Source organism: Hyperoodon ampullatus (assembly GCF_949752795.1).
Source record: "Hyperoodon ampullatus genome assembly, chromosome: 1".
Lineage (NCBI taxonomy): Eukaryota > Metazoa > Chordata > Mammalia > Artiodactyla > Ziphiidae > Hyperoodon > Hyperoodon ampullatus.
In genome coordinates this window covers 122,481,594-122,500,910 of record NC_136914.1, presented here as the reverse complement: position 1 = coordinate 122,500,910, position 19,317 = coordinate 122,481,594, and the positions used below count along the sequence as shown (strand labels likewise).

At 55.4% G+C, this 19,317-nt stretch overlaps 1 protein-coding gene across 1 annotated transcript in view; it reads right to left on the bottom strand.

Annotated features, from left to right (window-relative positions):
• Window positions 1-401: 401 nt before the first annotated feature.
• The window catches only part of PGBD5 (piggyBac transposable element derived 5), a gene marked incomplete at both ends in the record, with an annotated part of 87,180 nt that continues 68,264 nt past the window's right edge, over window positions 402-19,317 (bottom strand). Inside the window, 4 exons of the mRNA XM_079713392.1 lie at window positions 402-597; window positions 1,890-1,995; window positions 7,729-7,926; window positions 11,569-11,749. Coding sequence (XP_079569518.1) covers window positions 402-597; window positions 1,890-1,995; window positions 7,729-7,926; window positions 11,569-11,749 — 681 coding nt within the window. The remainder of the gene's footprint in view (window positions 598-1,889; window positions 1,996-7,728; window positions 7,927-11,568; window positions 11,750-19,317) is intronic.

The following is a 19,317-nucleotide window of genomic DNA, read 5'->3' as shown; positions in this document are numbered from 1 at the left end:
GGCTCATCTCATCCCATCCCTGGCGCCCCTGGTGGCAGCAGCCCTCCCAGGTCCCCTGTGTTGAGGGGGCTCTCCCGCGGCCTCCGGGGGGTCGTGAGGGTGCCTTCCATGCCCCGCGCTGGCAGCACGGAGGGTCTGGCTCGGGGCCACAACTGCCGGGTGCTCGCTCCGAGGCGGTGGCTGCTCTCCGGAGGGAGGCCGTGCTCTTCTTTGCATGGAAAGCGGGATGGCGCCATCCTCTGACCAGGTCCGTCCTGGTCCCTCCAGAGGCCCTGAGCACCCCTCCCGGGCCGCAGCCCCACGCAGGGCGTCTCCGGGTCTCTGGCCGGCGGGTCGGACGTCAGGCTCCCCCTCCCCTCCCTGGACCTGGTTCTTACCTAACCTGGGCCGCGCCCCCGGCATCAGAGGCTCGGAGAGGTGTCCTCCAGGCCCAGCAGCTCTCGCACGAGTCTCTCCCCGAACTGGGCCCGGCTGTACCTCTTCACGTGGTAGGCCTCTGACATCTTGTACAGGATGTAGGCGTTATTGATGGCAATGCTGATGGCAAACCAGAACACCTGTTGCCAGGTCTTGTTTGGTTTATGAGAAATGAAATACCTAAGAGGACAGAACGGCAAGAAAGCCTGACTCAGAGGGTGCCCGGGGACCCGGTGCAGGAGACACATCCCCAAAAGGCCTCATTGGGGTCAGCGAGATGCTGCAGGGGACGTGGCGGTGGGAAGCCGGCTGTGGGGAGGGGCAGCCTCTCTCTGAGGCTCGGTCACGTGAACCGTACTTGAACGTGCAAACAACCCCTATCAAAGATCAGGTGGGAGGAGGCGGGTCACCACAGGGGACACCGAGACCAGGAGCCGGGCCTCTGCGGTGTAGCCCGGAGCTCTGGTGCCCGGAACCAGGCCAAGGGGCTCCCCTGCTCGCCGAGGGCCCTGCGCAACTGCGGCACAGCCCAAGCCATCTCGCACCGCGTCCGCCCGCAGCTCTGTGCGTGTCTCTTCACCACGCCCGCCTCCCCTCAGATGGAGGCCTCCTCTGCCCCGAGGCGGAGGACAGCACTCCCCCCGGACCGCCAGCTCAGGACCCATCCCTGCGCCATGCCCTCCGTCTGCACGTGTGTCTCTGCACCCTGGGGGCCAGGAGCCTTGGCACCACCCAGATGCCCAGCCAGGGAGGCCGCGGATGTCCATTCGCTCAATCGTGCCGATTCCCCTGGAGCCACCGAGCAGGCCCACGAGGCGCCAGGCACGCTGCAGGCTCCGCGGAGACCATCCAGTGACTCCCTGGGCAGCGGGGCTCCCTCTCACACCTGGGCTTTTCCAGGAGACCCAGGTCCACGTGCTGCCCTCCCCGCCCACAAGCAGCCCAGAGGGACGTCCGTGGCCCTCAAGGAGGGCTGAGAAAATGCCCACCGCCTTTGGGGTTAGTGCAACCCTGTTTCAGGCTGTGAGGCTCAGGCGCAGTAACTTCATAGGCAGACCGAGGTTCAAGGGCAATCACTCCTTCCCTCCTGTTGTGGACACAGGAGCTCGCCCCGAGGCAGCAGGGGGGCACGTACATGCACACCGCGCGGGCACTTGATGACGGCCCCACACCTGAGCCTGCGCCCGCACGTGAAAGTGCTCCGTAACCAGGGCCGGAAAACACGCGGCCCGGCCCCACGGCGCCCGGGGCCCAGAGGGTGTGGGGTGCAGGCCAGCGGCTGAGCCGGTGGGGAGGGGACAGAGAGGGCAGCGGTGCAGGAGGTGGGGGGCTGGGTGGGCTGGGCCACGGGCTCGGGATTTTCTCTCTCGGGCTCTCCCGTTGTCAGCTCTGAACCTGGGGACACTGACCTCCCAGCAGCCCCTCTGTTCTCGGCGGCGAAGCCTCCCGTGCCGGGGCGCCGGCTCACTTACTTGCTGTACTTGTCATCGTATTTGCAGATGTAGCTGAGGTGGGCGGCGAAGGCCTCCACGGCCAGGGGGCAGGGGATCTCCCCACTCCTCCTCTTGATGATCACTCCTGCGGGGAACAGACGGGACATCCCCTCTGAGCCGCACCCTGCAGACCCCCGTGCAAAATGTGCCCCCTCCCCCCTGCCTGCTTGTCAAACAGATGGCAGGGGAGGAGGTAGAGGGAAACCACCACCACCACCGCCACTGCAGCTTCAGGGGAGTGCGGGACACCGGGCCACGGCAGGGGAGGAGATGGAGGGGAACCACCACCAACACCACCACCGCAGCTTCAGGGGAGTGTGGGACACCAGGCCATGGCACGGGCCACGGCAGGGCCCGCTGCACCCGATGGGGCCTTGAGAGCAGAAGGGGAGCTCAGGACCCACCTTCTCCCTCCCTCCCTCTCTCCCCCGGGCTTCAAGCCCTCCCGCCAGGGTCTGAGCAGGGGTGGGAGGAGGTGGCCACCAAAGTCAGGGAGCCGGGGGTCCCTTCTGCCTGCCCCGCCGCCCCCATCAAGGCAGAGGGTGGGACTAGAGGCTCAGGAGAGGCAGGAGCTGCCCCGACCCCAGGCTCTTTGACGCCTCGCGCCGTGCACAGAGCGCTTCACACCCAGCTGCCCCTGGCACTCCCTCTCTCACACGCCTTCAAACGCCTCTTCCTACCAAATACACATGGAACCGTGTCCCAGGGCCACTTGCCAACGTCACGGCAAGACTCAAACGGCCCACTGACCGGGCATGAGAAGCAAAAAGAGGTCATCAGTCCTCTTCAGCCTGCTGTCCAACAACCTGTTTTCCAAGACCTGCCCTGCCCGCCCGGGTGGACGTCCACTGTGCCCACGGAGGTGACGCGGGGGCGGGAAGGACACTCGTGTGAGCGAGGTTGGGATTACAGAGTGCTTCCTCTGCGCAGCCCGCTCCCATCCCCGCTGCACGCAGAACGGCGTGATTAGGAGAACAGTGCCGTTCAAAGGGCTGTGGGTTTTCAGCACTACTTAAATGGGCGTAACTGAAGTAAAAATGGTCACACAGGTCCATCTGCTGAGACTGAGCCCTGAGCCGGGATCTTTTTTGTCTCCCACCCCGCTCCTCCAATACTGAATTTTTGCACTGAAGAAGCACCTGGACATCTTGTGAGAGACTGAGAAGCTAGGTCCCGCCTCAAGAGTTGTGGTCTGGGGAAGCCCCGGGCAGGACCCGGGCAACACACTTCCTAAAGCCTCCAAAGCTCAGAGGACCTCCGTGCCCAGCCAGAGGGTCCTGGACCCTGGTTGCTTAGAGATCCTTTCCCCACTCAGAGAGACTTTCTATGGTTGGGTGATGCAGAGGCACGTGCATCCTCCAAGGCTGGGCTCCTGGCCAGAGGGGCCTGGGCCTTGGTTGCTTAGGGATCCTTTTCCCACTCAGAGAGATGTTCTATGGTCAGGTGAGGCAGCCGCATGTGCACCCTTCACGGCTGGGCTCCTGCCTTCAAGGAGGGCTGTGTCTCTGCAGCACCCTTCCTGAGGGGACCTGTGCTGGTGCCTTTGCTCACCACCCCGCCCGACCTCAAGTCCAAGTGGGCAAACACCCCAGTTTCACACCCCGGCCCAGGCACATGGCCTTGGGAGGTTTCCCACCTCCAGCTCCATTTTAATTTGCCCGACTTTCGACTACAGCCTCCTCTGGGACTAAGGAGGCCCCTTTAGGGCTCCCTGGAGTCCACATGGGTATGAGCAGATCAGACCATCCCATAAGGAAATAAAATCCCCTCCGTTCTTTTCCCAGGGGTGGAGGACAATTCACTCTGAGTCATCAGGGCTCCCAGCGGGTCAGGCCCACTGTCCGAGGGCCTCGGCCAGCACCATGCCCCTGGGGCTCCCTGCCTGCAGCTCCGGCTGCTGCCTTCTGCACAGCCAGGGCCGCCGCTGTCCCAGCACATCCAGCCGTGCCAGGCCTGCTTTCCTTCTCCATTTCCCTCCCATCCCTTCGAATGTTTAAACTCAACATGAGGATCGCAGCTGGAAATCTCAGGAGAGTGGTTTCAAAATCCAGGCGTGCGTCAGTCTCTTTGAGCTTTTCCCCAGGTTCATAAACCAGTCCACGCTCCTCTCTTCTGACATTTTGGATTTTGGATACTATTCGAGCTGGAAAGGGTAAGACTGCTGTCCTATAGTATCCTTTTCTGAGGACTGAAAAGCTTTAGACATTGGAAATATTGACGAGAGGTGATGTGACATTTATTGTGTCCACTGGCATCATAACCAGGAATGCCGTGTTCCCCTGGGTGCACCCTGTACATTTACAGTCGTGTGGGGGACCCTCTGCGCACAGCTTTATTCCACGTGTCTGCCTCTGTGACACTGTAGGTCCACGTGGGCCTATGAGAGAACCACGTGTCTTCATGTTCCAGAGAGTTCTGTCTTCTGCCTTCCCCGGGCTTTTTCTGGCTGGGCGGACCTTCTTCCCGTCCTTCTGTAAGCCTGAATGAATGAGTCAAGACCTGACTCACAGACCCATGCAGACATTCCACACTCACATTAGCCTCATGGAATCTGAACCCTAAGTGGGCAAAGACGGAGATGGCAACGAGATGGTAGAGACTCAAAATGGATTCTAGAAGAAACGCAAAAGGATGTGGTTCTCGATGGGGATGTCCCTGGATGAATGATAGCATGTAACTTAAAAAGCCTGCATATGCTCACCGTCTCTGAAAGGGGGCTCGTTTCCCCTTAGAACCTGGAGTAAAGAATAATAAATCAATCCCTCAAATGTTCATAACTAGTTACATGTTTTCCAAAATTCGAAATTCTGCTCATCTTCTAGAAGAGCAAATATGGTCACAGTAGAAGACAGTATAAAGCTGAGAAGCAGTCTTTAGAATATAGGAGACTGTCATCTGGGTGACATTTAAAATAAGTAGGGAAAAAATAATTATTTGATAAATGGTTCAGGTACAGAGGTGGGGCTGCTTGGTCAACCAATCTTTGCCACTTAACGAAAAAAAAAGATAGTAGCAGCCCAACTGGTGCCATGACCAAAATAAATTCCAAGTGGATGACTGCAAAGAGCACAAAATCACCCTATAAAACAACCAAGTGAACTATACTTACCTGGCCTTGGGACAGAGCAGGGGCTTTTAAGCATGAGAGCAAATAACATGATCAACAGCTGTGCCTATGCGGAAATGAAAAACCCTTTTTATGTTAAAATCACTGGCCATAAATAAAGGCAAAAGGAAAACAAACGAAGAAAAATATCTGCTATAGGTATAAAATCTGCTTTCAATTTCGTAAGATAAATACTTCAAATGAAAAATTGACAAGAACATGAAGAAATCATTGAAAATTAGCTAAAAACACAGGAAAAGATGTTCAACCCCACCAACAGTCACGGCAATTTATATTTAAAATTTTGTAGCATTTTCAGCCATCATATTGACAAATTTAGAAAAGAAAAAAAATAAGTGTTGATAAAGCAGGAGGAATCTTGGTCCTCTTGTAACCCTCGGCAACGGCAATAAGTACAGCCTTTTGGCAACACAGCATCAAGAGCCTTTAAAATGTTCCAACCCTGGGTTTCCCTGGTGGCGCAGCGGTTGAGAGTCTGCCTGCTGATGCAGGGGACACGGGTTCGTGCCCCGGTCCGGGAAGATCCCACATGCCGCGAAGTGGCTGGGCCCGTGAGTCATAGCCCCTGAGCCTGCGCATCCGGAGCCTGTGCTCCGCAACGGGAGAAGCCACAACAGTGAGAGGCCCACGTACTGCAAAAAAAAAAAAAAGTTCCGACCCTTTGGCCCAGCTGTTCAACTTTTAGATTTATCTTGAGGAAGTGATCAAAGATGTACCTGAAGATTTATATATGAAGATCTTCACTACATCATTCTTCATATTATGAAAAAAGGATCATTCATAGGGGCCAAGATAAAGAAATTATGATACATCTAAGGATGGAATATGAGGTGCTTTTTTTTTTTTTTTTTTTTTTTGCGGTACGCGGGCCTCTCACTGCTGTGGCCTCTCCCGTTGTGGAGCACAGGCTCCGGACGCGCAGGCTTAGCGGCCATGGCTCACGGGCCCAGCTGCTCCGCGGCATGCGGGATCCTCCCGGACCGGGGCACAAACCCGTGTCCCCTGCATCGGCAGGCGGACTCCCAACCACTGCGTCACCAGGGAAGCCCACAAGGTGCTTTTTAAAAATCATGTCTTTGAAGTACACTGAAAGGAAAACTACCTCCCTTCATTAAGAAACGAGGCCCTAGGATGTGGACCAGAAGAAGGATTCCCAGTGGGGAGCGTGCCGGCCACACGGTCTCCGCTCTGCGAGCCCCCTGGGCCGCACCCAGGGTCTCCTCTCACCCGCCGGGCTCCCAGTGTCCACAGGCCCTGGGGGTGCCCAGGGGCCTGGCAGTGGATGTCAGTCTGTGGCCAGGCTGTGGACACACTCCATGGGATTTTCAAGGGCGACTAAGATTGGGGACTGCATGATGTATAACAGAGTACGTACTTTAGAAAACTATCACGGAATCGAACACAAATACTAGTTTCGGCGTATTTAAAAATCACCCCTCCCAATTTTCTCATCTTGCCTCAACAGCCTCCTGCCTCCTTCCCTTGGTGCCTGATTTAAGGGTCCCAGTCCTTGATATCGGGGTTCTCAGGTGTGTCATCTTCAATCCTATTGCAGCCTTCTCCCTAACCTCCCCAGATGCAGTCTTTTCTCTGCTACCTCATTTCACCCAGCTCAGACAAGTGTGAAGTCCTTGTTTCGGGACATCGTTTCAGAGGCTATCACTTAATGTAACTTGCTGGGAAGCAGCTCCTATGCCCTACACCCACGCCTGTTCCTAGGGACACTCTGGCCCCGAGGCCCCAACCGCAAGAGAGCCGAAGTCCAATTCAAACTGGCCTTCAGCTGACAAGGTCAATTCCAAACCTCTTCTCTAAGTGCCCTTGACATAGCACTAGAGGGGGAGGTGGCTTTCTCCACCCCCTGCACATAAGTGGGGTAACGACACCCCCGTGCTTGAGTCCCTTGACTGCAATCTCCAATGAAATGTAACAAACTTAGGTGTGTGCGTGGGGTGAAGGATGGGAATAAATGAACAAGGGGCACTAAATACACACCCACATACCACATACATACACACATACCATGCACACGCAGACACACACACACATCGCACACCCCTGAGCTCCTTGGCAGTGTTCCTTTAATAGAGAAGAGGAAAGATGTCTTAATGTAAAGGAACACAGGGGACTTTTCAAAGACACTACGCAACGATAAATATTTTTGTAAAGGGTCCCTTTGTCACTGCAATTTCCTTTTCTGTTGTTTAATCGTGTTTGAGCTGTAGGTTACCTTAAATATAGGCTCCTTGCTAAATGAATCCCCTTGTTAGCAATGGATTTTAAATCCCAAGGAAAATCAATGACGATAGAAACCGAACCCCCCAAAAACCCAACGCTAGCGATTTAACTTCTAAGGAAGACATTTCAAAGATAAGAATGGTTGACGTTCCCCCCCCCGCCATCAGAACAGATTTTTCACAGAATCCTAGATGATGATCATTTAAATACCGTTCAAACGGAGCCTATTAATCACACCGCGTACGACCTGGGGGACCTGCAAATGCCAGCCTCACAGCTTCTGTTGACGGCTGGCAAGTCCCAGGCAGCGGACAGCCCGCGGGCCCAGGAAGCGCTTGCCGCCCCGTGAAGGGCAGCGGCCATCACCCTGCGGCCCAGAGCCGAAGAGGGGCAGGGGCCACCCGACGCCAGAGCTCACCCACACCCCAGCCCCGGCGCCCACCGCGTGCCCACCTTGCTGCACGGGTGAGTAGGCGTTGGTCAGGAAGCGGAAGTGGCCCTTGTTGTACCAGCAGATCAGGGACATGCTCCCCTTCATCCGGATGCTGTGCTGGCCCCGGGCGGGCGGCAAGGCCGGGCTGCTCAGCATGGAGGGCGGCAGGCCGGTGCAGTCACTCTTCCTGGGGCTGAGCAGCCCGCAGCAGTAGATCCCTGTGGGGACACGGACCGCACGGCCTCAGGGCGGCTCCCCCCGACCCCCCGGGCTCGGCCCTCAGGGGGCCCCCCTAGAAGTGATGGTGAAGTCCGGGGGCTTTCATCCCAGACGTGCCGCCGCCTCCAACTTCCAGACGTACTAAGATCGCAGGGAAGAGCTAACGCAAGCAGGGCGTCGGCAGTAACAACGGCAGCTCTCGTGGCCAGAGGGCTGGCTACCTGCCAGCACAGGGCTGAGCCCGAGGACCCAACCTCCCACCTGCTTCTAGAAACTTCTGAGCACATGCGATGCACCGGAACTGCTGGCTCCCGGCTGGGTGGGCAGAGACGGGCATCATGAGCACAGGTCTGTCTGCCGTCTAAGCCTGACCCAGATAGTCACCCTGCCCCCTCAGCAAGACTCGCCGGGCACCCGGGCAGCCCCGGCCGCGTGCAGCCAAGTGAAAGGCAGAGGAGGCAGGGAGTCCTCACAGGACACGCGCTACACGGGGTCCTGCCTGTGCTGTAGGCGCAGGGCCCTGGGGGGCGGAGCTTCCTGAGGGGCCTCGACCCCCAGCACATTCCACAGGGCAGAAGGCCCTGCAGGCAGAGACCAGCAGGAACACGGAGGCTTCTCTAAATTCCGCCGGGACTCAAGGTCTTTCCCAGCCCTCCCTGCTCGTGGTCCCCGGACCTCCCCCTGCCCAGGAAGCTGTGGGGAAGCCCGCCCCTCCCCACACCCGGGCGGGGGGGACGTGAAGGGGCACTTTGCCTGAAGACCCAGGAGCAGTCCGCCCCTCCGGGCTCACTGACACTATGGGCACATGTTCCAGGCCCATGCTCTCCTCACCATTGCATCCCCCCAAATGCTGGAAGGACAGCTGATGACTTCCTATCCTCCTTGCTGCCCCTGGAGCAGCAGTGGGTGAGGAATAACACCCGCGGGGCTGGGGGTGTCAGGCCAGTCTTGCTGCCAGAAAGAAGAGGGCTCCCTGCAGCTCCCATCTCTACAGATCCAACTACCCAGACTCCGCTGGCCTTGAGATTTAAGAAGAACCTGTCTTCAAAACAGGGAAGAGGGGCTTCCCTGGTGGCGCGGTGGTTGAGAGTCCGCCTGCCGATGCAGGGGATACGGGTTCGTGCCCTGGTCCGGGAAGATCCCACATGCCGCGGAGCGGCTGGGCCCGTGAGCCATGGCTGCTGAGCCTGCGCGTCCGGAGCCTGTGCTCCGCAGCGGGAGAGGACACAACGGTGAGAGGCCCGCGTACCGCAAAAGAAAAAAAAAAAAACAAAAAACAGGGAAGAGGATTAGATGCAAGAGGATAATGTTTTAAATCGCCCATCGGGCTCAGTGAACCCAACCACCCAAAGAGCAGCTGCATTTTCCTAACAGGGGAAGAAGAGAATCCAGCAGCACACAAGTTTATTTATGAAAACAGCCATTCTTGCGTGAATATCGTTCCTGGCTGTTATTTTACAGAGCAGTCTCTGTGCGCCCAGGAGGGACAGCCAGACTCTCAGCTGGGACTCCTGTCTTCAACCCCGGCCGCCCTGCCGGTTAGACGCCCCTGAGGGCACCAGGCCAGACGAGGTGGTCAGAGTCCCTGCGGATGGGGGGCAGCCATCCGTGAGCGATGTGGAGACAACCTCCCCGCATGCAGGCATCACAGGGGAAGCCCAGGAGTTCGTGTGGGAGGGCTCACAGCCTCAGACGCTTCTAACAAACAGGCGAAGAAATCTTTGTCTGCTCTCAGAAAACTTCAAATTCCATGTCTAATTATTTTCTTCCCACTGGAAGATTCTCCTCCATCCTCCGCCAATTCCCCAGGCGGGGAGGGCCCAGGCCAGCAGCCCAGCTCAGGGAAGCCTCTGGCGTCCTCACTCAGCACCCCACCAGCCCACATGCTACAAGCGGGTCCTGACTACGTCATGCGGCTCTAGGTCCAGGAGACAGGGACACCCACGGTGTGGGGCAGGGAGTGGGCCTGCAGGGCACACGGATGCTGTGGGGGGCAGTTCTGGGAACGCCAGGGGCCATGAACGTGGCACAAGTGGGCCAGCAGGCACGGCAGCCCTGGCTCTCACCCCACGCTCTGACACGGGCACCCACTGTGCTAGGTTAACATGTGTCAGCGCCAGTTTTCTCCAACTTGACTCCACGGCCCCTCTTCACATAGTCTGACCTCGCCACACAGAATTGTCTCAACAATTAAGCCCTGAGCCCCGTTGGGACCAGCCTTACAGATGAGTAAGATGCAGCCCAGGCCGGCAAGGCACAGGGTCCAGGCTGAGGCCGTAGGTCGGAAGCTGTGGGCTCTCCACTACTTGAGAGGGTTTGCTTTTTTTTTTTTTTTTTTTTTTGGCTGCGTCAGATCTTAGTTGTGGCACGCAGGCTTCTCTCTAGTTGCACGCAGGCTCTCTAGTTGAGGTGTGTGGGCTCAGCAGTTGTGCACGGGCTTAGCTGCCCTGCAGCAGGTGGGATCTTAGTTCCCCGACCAGGGACTGAACCCACATTCCCTGCACTGGAAGGCAGATTCTTTACCACTGGACCAGCAGGGAAGTCCAGAGGAGGTTTGGTTTTAAGGCCAGACATCAGATCTGTTGCTAAGCAACAGGTCTGCAATTCCAGCATCTGGGGTAGCTGAGTGGGGGCTTTCTGTGTTTCTCCTGAGTGGACTGGATATAAATCCCAGATGTAGGATGAAGTGAAGGCAGATACAACCTGCCATGGGGCTTCCTGACTCGGCCCAGGTCTGTCGCTATAGCCCCATTTCTGCCAGAGCCCTGGAAGGCTTGCCCAATCTTTGCAACAAACGAACCAGGCACCTTAGCACTGAGGGGAACTAACACCTTTCTGAGGCCCATTGTACTGCTGCCTGTATTAATGCACACAATTCTCTGCCCAGATGGAAGGGGCCACATTACAGACCAGGGTGGGCAGTTCAGACTTCCTAAGAGTCTTAGTAGGAGCTGTTCCTTGGTACTGCAGATTTAACATTTGTGTCCCCCACACCCCAAATTCCTATGTTGAAAACCTAATGCCTGAAGTGATGGTATTTGGAGGTGGGCTTTTGGGAGGTGCTTAGGTCATGAGGGTGAAGCCCTCATGAATGGGATTCGTGCCCTTATAAAAGAGGCCCTACAGAGCTCCCTAGTCCCTTCCACCATGTGAAGACACAGGGAGAAGTCTGCAACCTGGAAGAGGGCCCTCACCCGACCACACTGGCACCCCGATCTTGGACATCCAGCCTCCAGAACTGTAAGCAGTGAATTCCTATTTATAGGAACTATAAAAAGGATTTATAGGGTGGTCTATAAACCACCCACTCTGTGGTATTTTGTTATAGCAGCCCGAATGGACTAAAACACTAGGAAGACTCCTCAGATGGCCATGGCCTTACCACAAAGGACACAAAGAGATGTGCCCAGAAAGACCTGAACTGACCTGTCCCCCAGTCCACGAGTCTAGTCTCCCCCAAGACCTCCAGTGCCCAGCAGGGTGCAGGCCGCCGGCAGGCTGGCATGACCTGTACCCCTGGGGGAGGGCCTCTCCGCCCGGCATCCTGTGGTGCTGCCCACCACACGCCTGCATCCCCAGCCTTGCCCACCACTTCTCGGGGGTGGGGGATTGCGCTCATACTCGCTCCCCACTTGCCAAACCTTGCTTTTCAAACTCCTCAAACAGGGTCAGGCTGGTGATGCTGGGCCCCGTGAAGATGATGTAGTTCTTCCCGGCCGCGGTCCGGCACAGGCTCCTGGCCACCATGCTGTGCAGCTGCGGCTTATTCTTCAGCGCGTCCAGCCCATCAGGGCCCCCGCCTTCCTTCAGGTGGACGTAAATCTGCATCAGAAACACACAGGGGTCAGTGAGCTCACAGAAGGGTGGGGCAGGGGTCCAACCATTCTGGAAGCACAGGCTTCGGTCTCCAGGCCGGGTGTGTGGGAAAGCCACCCCTCCTCCGGCTTCCGGTTCCACAGTCCCCACCGATCCCAGCATCTCCATGGCCCACAGAGGCCACCAGTCACTCCCAAGGCTGCCCATCAGCTTGGTGCCTCAACCCCAGACTCTGCAATTTAGAAATGTCAAGGTAAAGAAGGAAAAGGTCAAACTGTTACAAGTAATGAATCTGGCAGCTGAGATCAAAAGCAAACACATCCCCCCATTCTGAAGCACAGGAGTCATGTTCACAGTAAACAGAAGTAAAGGCTACTTCACCTGTAAGAGAGAAACATATCCGTGCACGTTCTGTTTGAATACAGCTTTTTTTTTTTTTTTTTGCGGTACGCGGGCCTCTCACTGTTGTGGCCTCTCCCGTTACGGAGCACAGGCTCCGGATGCGTAGGCTCAGCGGCCATGGCTCACGGGCCCAGCCACTCCGCGGCATGTGGGATCTTCCCGGACCGGGGCACAAACCCGTGTCCCCTGCATCAGCAGGTGGACTCCGAACCACTGCGCCACCAGGGAAGCCCTGAATACAGCTTTTTACTTCGCAAAGCACATCCACAATTACCCCCTTACTCTTTACAGTAATCAACATGTGGGCAGAAGGGGTAATACTGACTTCATACTGCAGAGGAGGGGACAGGGTCAGGGATTTAAAACTCACCTGACGTCCCAGGACCAGCAAGGATATGCTGCAACTAGTACACAATAATTTTAAATTCTGTCTGCGAACACCCTCCAGGAACATCATCTAAGAGGAAGGTGCAGAAAGTGGGAACGGAGTCAAGAAGTGTGTGGTCCTCCCTATGGCTGACCGAGCCACGCAGAATTATCATACGGGTATTAACCACTGTCCTCCTTTAGGGAGAATGGCTCTTCTCATGGAATGTTCTGGGCGCCTTTGCTGGCAGCGGTTCACAGATGGTGCTCAGTGTGCCCGTCACACTGCTCAGGGACCACGCCCGACAGCTGATGGGCGACAGGGCTCACCCTGACTGTCCTCCGAGGCACAGAACTGCTGAGTGCAGGCCCGTCCGTACAGACTGAGCACAACCGAGGGCAGCCACAGGGAGGACCGGCAGGTCCACGGTACCGCCCTCGGGCAAACGACTGCGGACGATCACTCGCAAAATACAGTGTCTGAGGTTCCTGAGGCAGACGAACAGCAGGCGGTGTAGGTCTTTCTCTAAAAGCAGCTCATCCTCAAGGGCTAATTCTGTCCCGAATACTCACCTGAGACGTCCCCAGGGAGGACCGACTTGCCCGCAGCCTGGCAGGCAACAGTGGGATCACGCAGCAGGACCCCAACACTTCATTTTGGGGTCTTTATGCCCTCACCACCTCATTCCCAGGAGGAACCTCTCTGATAGAGAGTAAAACACTGACACAGAGAAGCCAATCGTCCTGGCCACGTGTCACGTGAGGTTGTGACCGAGCAAGGACATTTCCTCAGAACCCGCCTGCTCTCCTTCAGCAAAGCCCAGTCCTGCGGCTCCCACCATGGGTTCTGTACCAAGGCCAGCTCTGACTCACAGCCCCTCCCAGGTATCCTGCCTGAACCACTGGCACAGCCACGCTGGGCACTGTGTCCCCAAACCTACCTGGGGACAGTTAGTTTTGTCCCATGTGTCCCTGGAAAGGCAATCGTCCGGCTACACACAACCAGGATTCTCACCAGGGAATAGAAGGTGTGCTGCTGGAAACTCTCAGGCCAACCCTGATGACAGCCCATGTGGCTTCCAAAGTCCCCCTGAGAGACGGGCAGACCGTGGCATACTCGGCCCGAGGCAGGCAACATTTCATAGGGTTAAATGCAAAATCCTACAACCAAGTCCAAAAACTTAACTGCGTCTAGTACAGGATGCAAGAAACGTGACTTAGCAAGAATATTTTTGGAAAACAAACGAACACTAAACCCTTGGAGACGGCCAACTCAGATACCATGACTGGCCTAAGTGATCTTGACCCACATTAAAACCAGGGTGGTGAGCATCTCATCCTTCCCTGGTCAGGCATAAAGAGAAGGGTGGTGGTCGGCATATTAGTTTGCTAGGGCTGCCATGACAAAGAACCACAGAGGAGCACAGAGGACTCCAAGAACTTTTCTTTGGCTAGAGAGCTGTGTCATGGAATGATGATTAAGATCCTTCTAAGGCAGAGTATACAAACAGGAAACAGATCTGCAAGCATCAGAGCCCTTACTAACACTCAGAGCTGTCCAAACACTGAATGGGTGGCCTCAGAGAGGCTCCAGGACAAGCTGGTGGCCCCTCGGGAGGTCTGAGCTTCAACTGCAGGGGGTATATGCCAGTGTCAGAGGACGGTTCAGAACCACACAGATGCCAAGTTCAGATGCCCCAACAAAGCGGCACATAAGACCCTGGAGCCAGCGAGACTAAACGTGGCCATTGCAGGGCGACCGACACCAGAAGCATAACCTTTCCCTGCTTCAGTCCTAACAGCAAAGGGTGTCGGAGTCTAAATTCAGAGAACACCGCTTCTCTCCTGGATCTAATAATACCCTGGAGAGAATCACGTCTTTCTCACCAACCGCTTTCCCAGCTGAGGCACTGCGTGAACCAGAGCCTTATAAACTCGTTTCCAGCAATAAAGTCAGTGTTTTGGAAGGTGGGTTATCCAGGCTCCCGGATACGAGGTGCTTTCAAAACATCACCCCCCTGATTTCCAGACCAGACTCAGCTGCACAGACTGGTGTCCTCCCCCGTCCCGCCCCTGCCCTCTTTGGAAGCGTGGATGTCCTGCGGGTCGGCGGATGGGGAAGGGTTGGCACGCAGGGGTGGTGAGGACCTGCCACAGTCCCTGTTGGGACAATGCTGGGAAGGGAACCGGAGTGCCCGGCCAGGAGACAGTGGATCCCTCACACGACCCCGAGGGACTGGCCGCTTCTGCTCATCACAAGACATGCACCAAGGTATGTCAGCCAGGAACTGAAGGCAAGGGAGGGCCATCCTGTCTCAGACTCACCCGTCGGGGCAGAAGAGGGCCGAGGCACCAGTTCCTACTTAGCAGTGATGTGCAGTCCTTCCCAGGACCCAGAGCTGCGAGACATCCCCTGAGGTCGTGTCTCAAAGTACCTCCCCTGCTTGCCAGGCCACGGGCAAGGTGATGCGTGCCCCCTTCAGGGCAAACGTCGTCGCTCGGCAAAATAGCGTGGCCTCAGGACTGCATTGTGACTTTCGTGGGCCCTTTTGCTTCCACGGGCCTCTTCCTCCGTGAAAAAGTATTTGAAATTATATTTTACAACTGCATTGGCATAAAGAGAAGTATTACACGTCGAAGCACTTCCGGCAACTTACAAGTTCGTTATTTTGTCCCTTCTGCTTTTAAGAGAAACAGAAACACCGTCGCAGGCCCCTAAAGTGCTGTGGGCCTCGGCACTGATCCCGTCACGCTGTGGAGCCGTCGGCCCCGGGCGGGCGGGCGAGGGAGGAACACACGAAGGCCGTGAAGCGATGGCCTGGGCGGGAGGTGGTGCGGGCGGGATGCGTGGGCCCAGGCGTGATGGCGCTGAGGGCCGTCCGGGCAGCAGCCACGCACCGAGGAAGGTGGAAAGAGGAGACGGTCAGGCGGGCAGATACAGGGGAAGAGTCGGCGCCTGTGGGTGACAGGGGCTGAGACAGGCCCCTGGGTCACAGGCATTCGGGGGCGGGCCGCGGAGGAGGGGGTCACAGGGAGGCGTGGAGGGGAAGCGGGGGAAGGCTCAAGAGGCCCAACAGCCTGGCTGGGAAGCAGTGACGGGGGGAAGGGGACACCTGAGGACGCTGGTGACTCCTCCAAGGCCACGGGGCTCGACGCCGAACTGAAACAGAAATTCTGTTTCTAACTACACGTTATTTAAAATCCGGTCTAAAGGACGATTTCTACCTTCACACACACAGCTGTCCTCTCCTCACGCAACTTATTCAGTATTTCTGGACAGATATCCATACTCAAATGTAGACACATTGTGCACTCGCCGCTTCTTTTTTGCTGGGTCACGAGTCACCACAAGCCTAGTGGCTTATACGACACCCGCTGGCACCCCGGCTCTGCAGGGCACCAGCAAGGTTCTGCTCAGGGTACCTCGGGGCTGCGATCAATCAGCATCGCCGGCTGTGTGCGCCCTGTCCCCTGCTGGCACGAGCCGGGGGTGCTCTCACTTCCTAGAGGCCCCTGCCCTCTCCCCCAGGGGCCCCTCCGTCTTCGGAGCCGGCAGTGGAGACTCTCCCTTGGGTGGAAACCCTCCTGTGCTTCCAGTCCCTTTGCCAAGGAGAGCCCTGTTCCTTTTAAAGGCTCACCTCGTTAGGTCAGGTCCACCTGGGATCATTTCCTTTTTAAAATCAGCGGGTTTAGGACCATCATTATACCCGCAAAATCAAATTCCCCCCACAGCAACATCTAGATCAGCGTTTGAGTGAAGAGCTGGGGCCTTTACACGGGGGGCAGGAATCTGTGGGCGTCTTCAATTCCGCCTGCCACCCACGGGGGCGCAGCGTTTCAACAGCCGCGTGCCTATGCACCTGACGGACCCAAGCACCACGGCTGATGAAGGGAACGCTCCCCCATCTCAGTAATAAAACCAGCAGGGTGGTGATGATGTCATAAAGTTGTTGATGTAAAAGTAAAGTTGATGATGTCAACTTTATTCCCTGAAAATAGACTGATTCCATGTACAACGTATGGAGACCAGCAGTGAGACCTCCCTACCCAAACACCGCACACTGATGAGGGTCTGGGAGTGTCCATCACTGCTGGGAACGCTGCCTTGGTACAATCTTTGTGTGCATGTGCGTGTGCTTGTGTGTGTGTGTGTGTGTGTGTGTGTGTAGATATGTTGACTATATCCTTAAGTGGCTATTTTTATATGTTGCAAGTATAGATATTTTGAGATTTTTGTTTTGGATGCTAAACACACAATCCAATTTAATAAAAAAGACAAACTAAATATAATTATAGAAGAACCGCTCCCCCATCAGGGTTACCCAAGCATAGGCCCACGTGGAACTCGTATCTATTCCCGCGACAGCCCCACCTCAGTTAGCGCTTGTTTATATGCACTGCATTAAGTGCACACCTGGAGGTGATGACAGCCTCCTCCCTGGGATAACACATTTCTCTAAAAGCCATGACGTGTGGTGGTGTTACGGGACCATCTCAGATGACTTAGCTTCGTATGCCCACACAGGCAAGTCTGAACACTGGCGTTTCCCCAGATTCCAGCCAGTCCCTTCCCAAGGAGTAGACACTCAGCTGCTCCATCAGGAGAGGGGGAGAGGTATGGGGTCAGATGTCTCCCTGTTCCTATTAGGAAATCTGGAAGAAGCCTGAGGCCAAAAAGTGGCATCAATAGGAGTCCAAGGAGGTCATGAATTATGGCACTCAGTACTAGAAGGTAAGGTGTTTATCTTTAAAGTGAATATAAAATAGGAACTAAATAGGGACTTCCCTGGCGGTCCAGTGGTTAAGGCTTCACCTTCCAATGCAGGGGGTGCGGGTTCGATCCCTGGTCGGGGAGCTAAGACCCCACATGCCTCGGGGCCAAAAATACCAAAACATAAAACAGAAGCAGTATTGTAACAAATTCAATAAAGACTTTAAATATGGTCCACGTCAAAAAGTCTTTTAAAAAAAAAACATATGATCTACAAAAATAGTAACCTCAGAAGTCCCAGCTGAGGGGCACGGTTTCCAATGAACTGTTAAACTGGGCAGTCAAAAGGCCACACGAGGACTCTACCTGCCTGACCAGTGCCGCTGGGTCAGCCTGGTCCAGCTCCCACTGGTCTGGGTTTGCTTTGACTGAATAACTTTAGCTGGTCTAAGATGTGAACCTGTACCCCTGAGTTGGATGAATGAATCTATGACTCTATGAAAAAAGTCATAAGCTCCCATGGAATCTTACCCCAACTACACGCCATTGCTCCAACTGGTGAAGACAGGCAGCCGATCGTGTGCCAATTTGAAAGCCTGCCTTAGATAATCCCATCAGCACCCCGACAGAGGCAGCCCCACTGAGCACCCACACACACCCATACACTGCGCTGGCGGCCAAGGAAACGCCACTCACTTAAATGTGCAATTGCTGCCTCGTTGGCTTTTCAAACGTTCTCTCTCTCCATCCACGCACGCAGAGAGCACCATCACTCTACAACAGCCCCTCCTCCAGCAGGTAGGGGCATGGGGGAGCTTCCATCACTGAGTAAAACAGAATTTGCGGTTGAGACCGTTCCCCTCTGAGCTACAAGCTCGTTTGACAAGTGTCGTTAAGGCAGAAAAATGCATTTTGCAGTTGCCAAGCTTTTCACTTTTCCTACAAAAAAGTTCTTCCTCCCCCTAAGATTTATTAACTTTTTCATATACAGGTTTAGAAAGAGAAGGAAGAAAATGTATTGATATATGATATCATATGGTATTACATTTTGCCCCAGGATGTTATTACTAATTTTGTGTATTTTTTATTGACATCACAACAGAAAGAATCTTAGGAAACATGGAGTGCAGTGGTAATGGCTTGGGAGATGCCTGCACCACGTGACCGTCTATCTTAGCCCTACTTCTGAAAAGCCCCAAGACCTCGAGAGGTGGGACCTAGTTCATCACCGCCTCCCCCAAAAGAACACTGGTGACAGCTGCCATCACGGATGGACTCAAGGGTCATGAAGATGCACCAGCTGATGCTTCCATTAAGCTGTCCCTGGGCTTTGCTGGTCTTGACCACTGGCCCTACTTCTCTTGCAGAACAGAAGAGAATCAGGCCTTTCTGTGGCTGGTGGAGGGCATAACTGGGGACGGGGAAGTCACTCATCAGGGACTACGGTGCACAGAGCAGGTGTAGGCTGTAATCCCAGCAGCGGAGCAACAGCACAAGAGTGCAGGGGCCGCACTCATGGAAACCACGTGGAACAAGCACGTGGAGATGGGTGGGGCTGTCACCCATGCGGGGGGACGGCCACGCGTGAGAGCCATCAAGTTTAAAGGATGCTCACTCATCTCGTGAGGAATGGAGTCTGCCACCAGGAGACGATGAGGGCAGAAGCCCTGGATTCGATGGGCAAGGGCTCTGCCATTTAGCGGCTTATGTGATTTGGGGCAAGTTACTTAATTGCTCTGAGCCTGGATTTCCCCATTTGTAAGGATAGTACTACACTCTGTACCTCGCAAGGCCACCGTCTTTATGTGCAAGTCATGCACACAGAAGTGATTTTTTTTTTTTATGGCAAAGCTCCATATCTGTGCTGTAGCCTCTAGATACATGGGGCTGTTTTAATTTAAATTAGCTGAAATTAAGTACAATGAAAAATCCAATTCCTCAGTCACACTGGTCAGGTACTCAGCAGTCACGTGTGGCTAGCGGCTGCCATGGTGGAGCCCACGGGTATAGGACGTTCCATCCTCACGGAAAGTTCCACGGGACGTGCTGCCTTATGCCATCCTTGGCTCACCAGCCTGGTCTTCCAGCAAAGTCT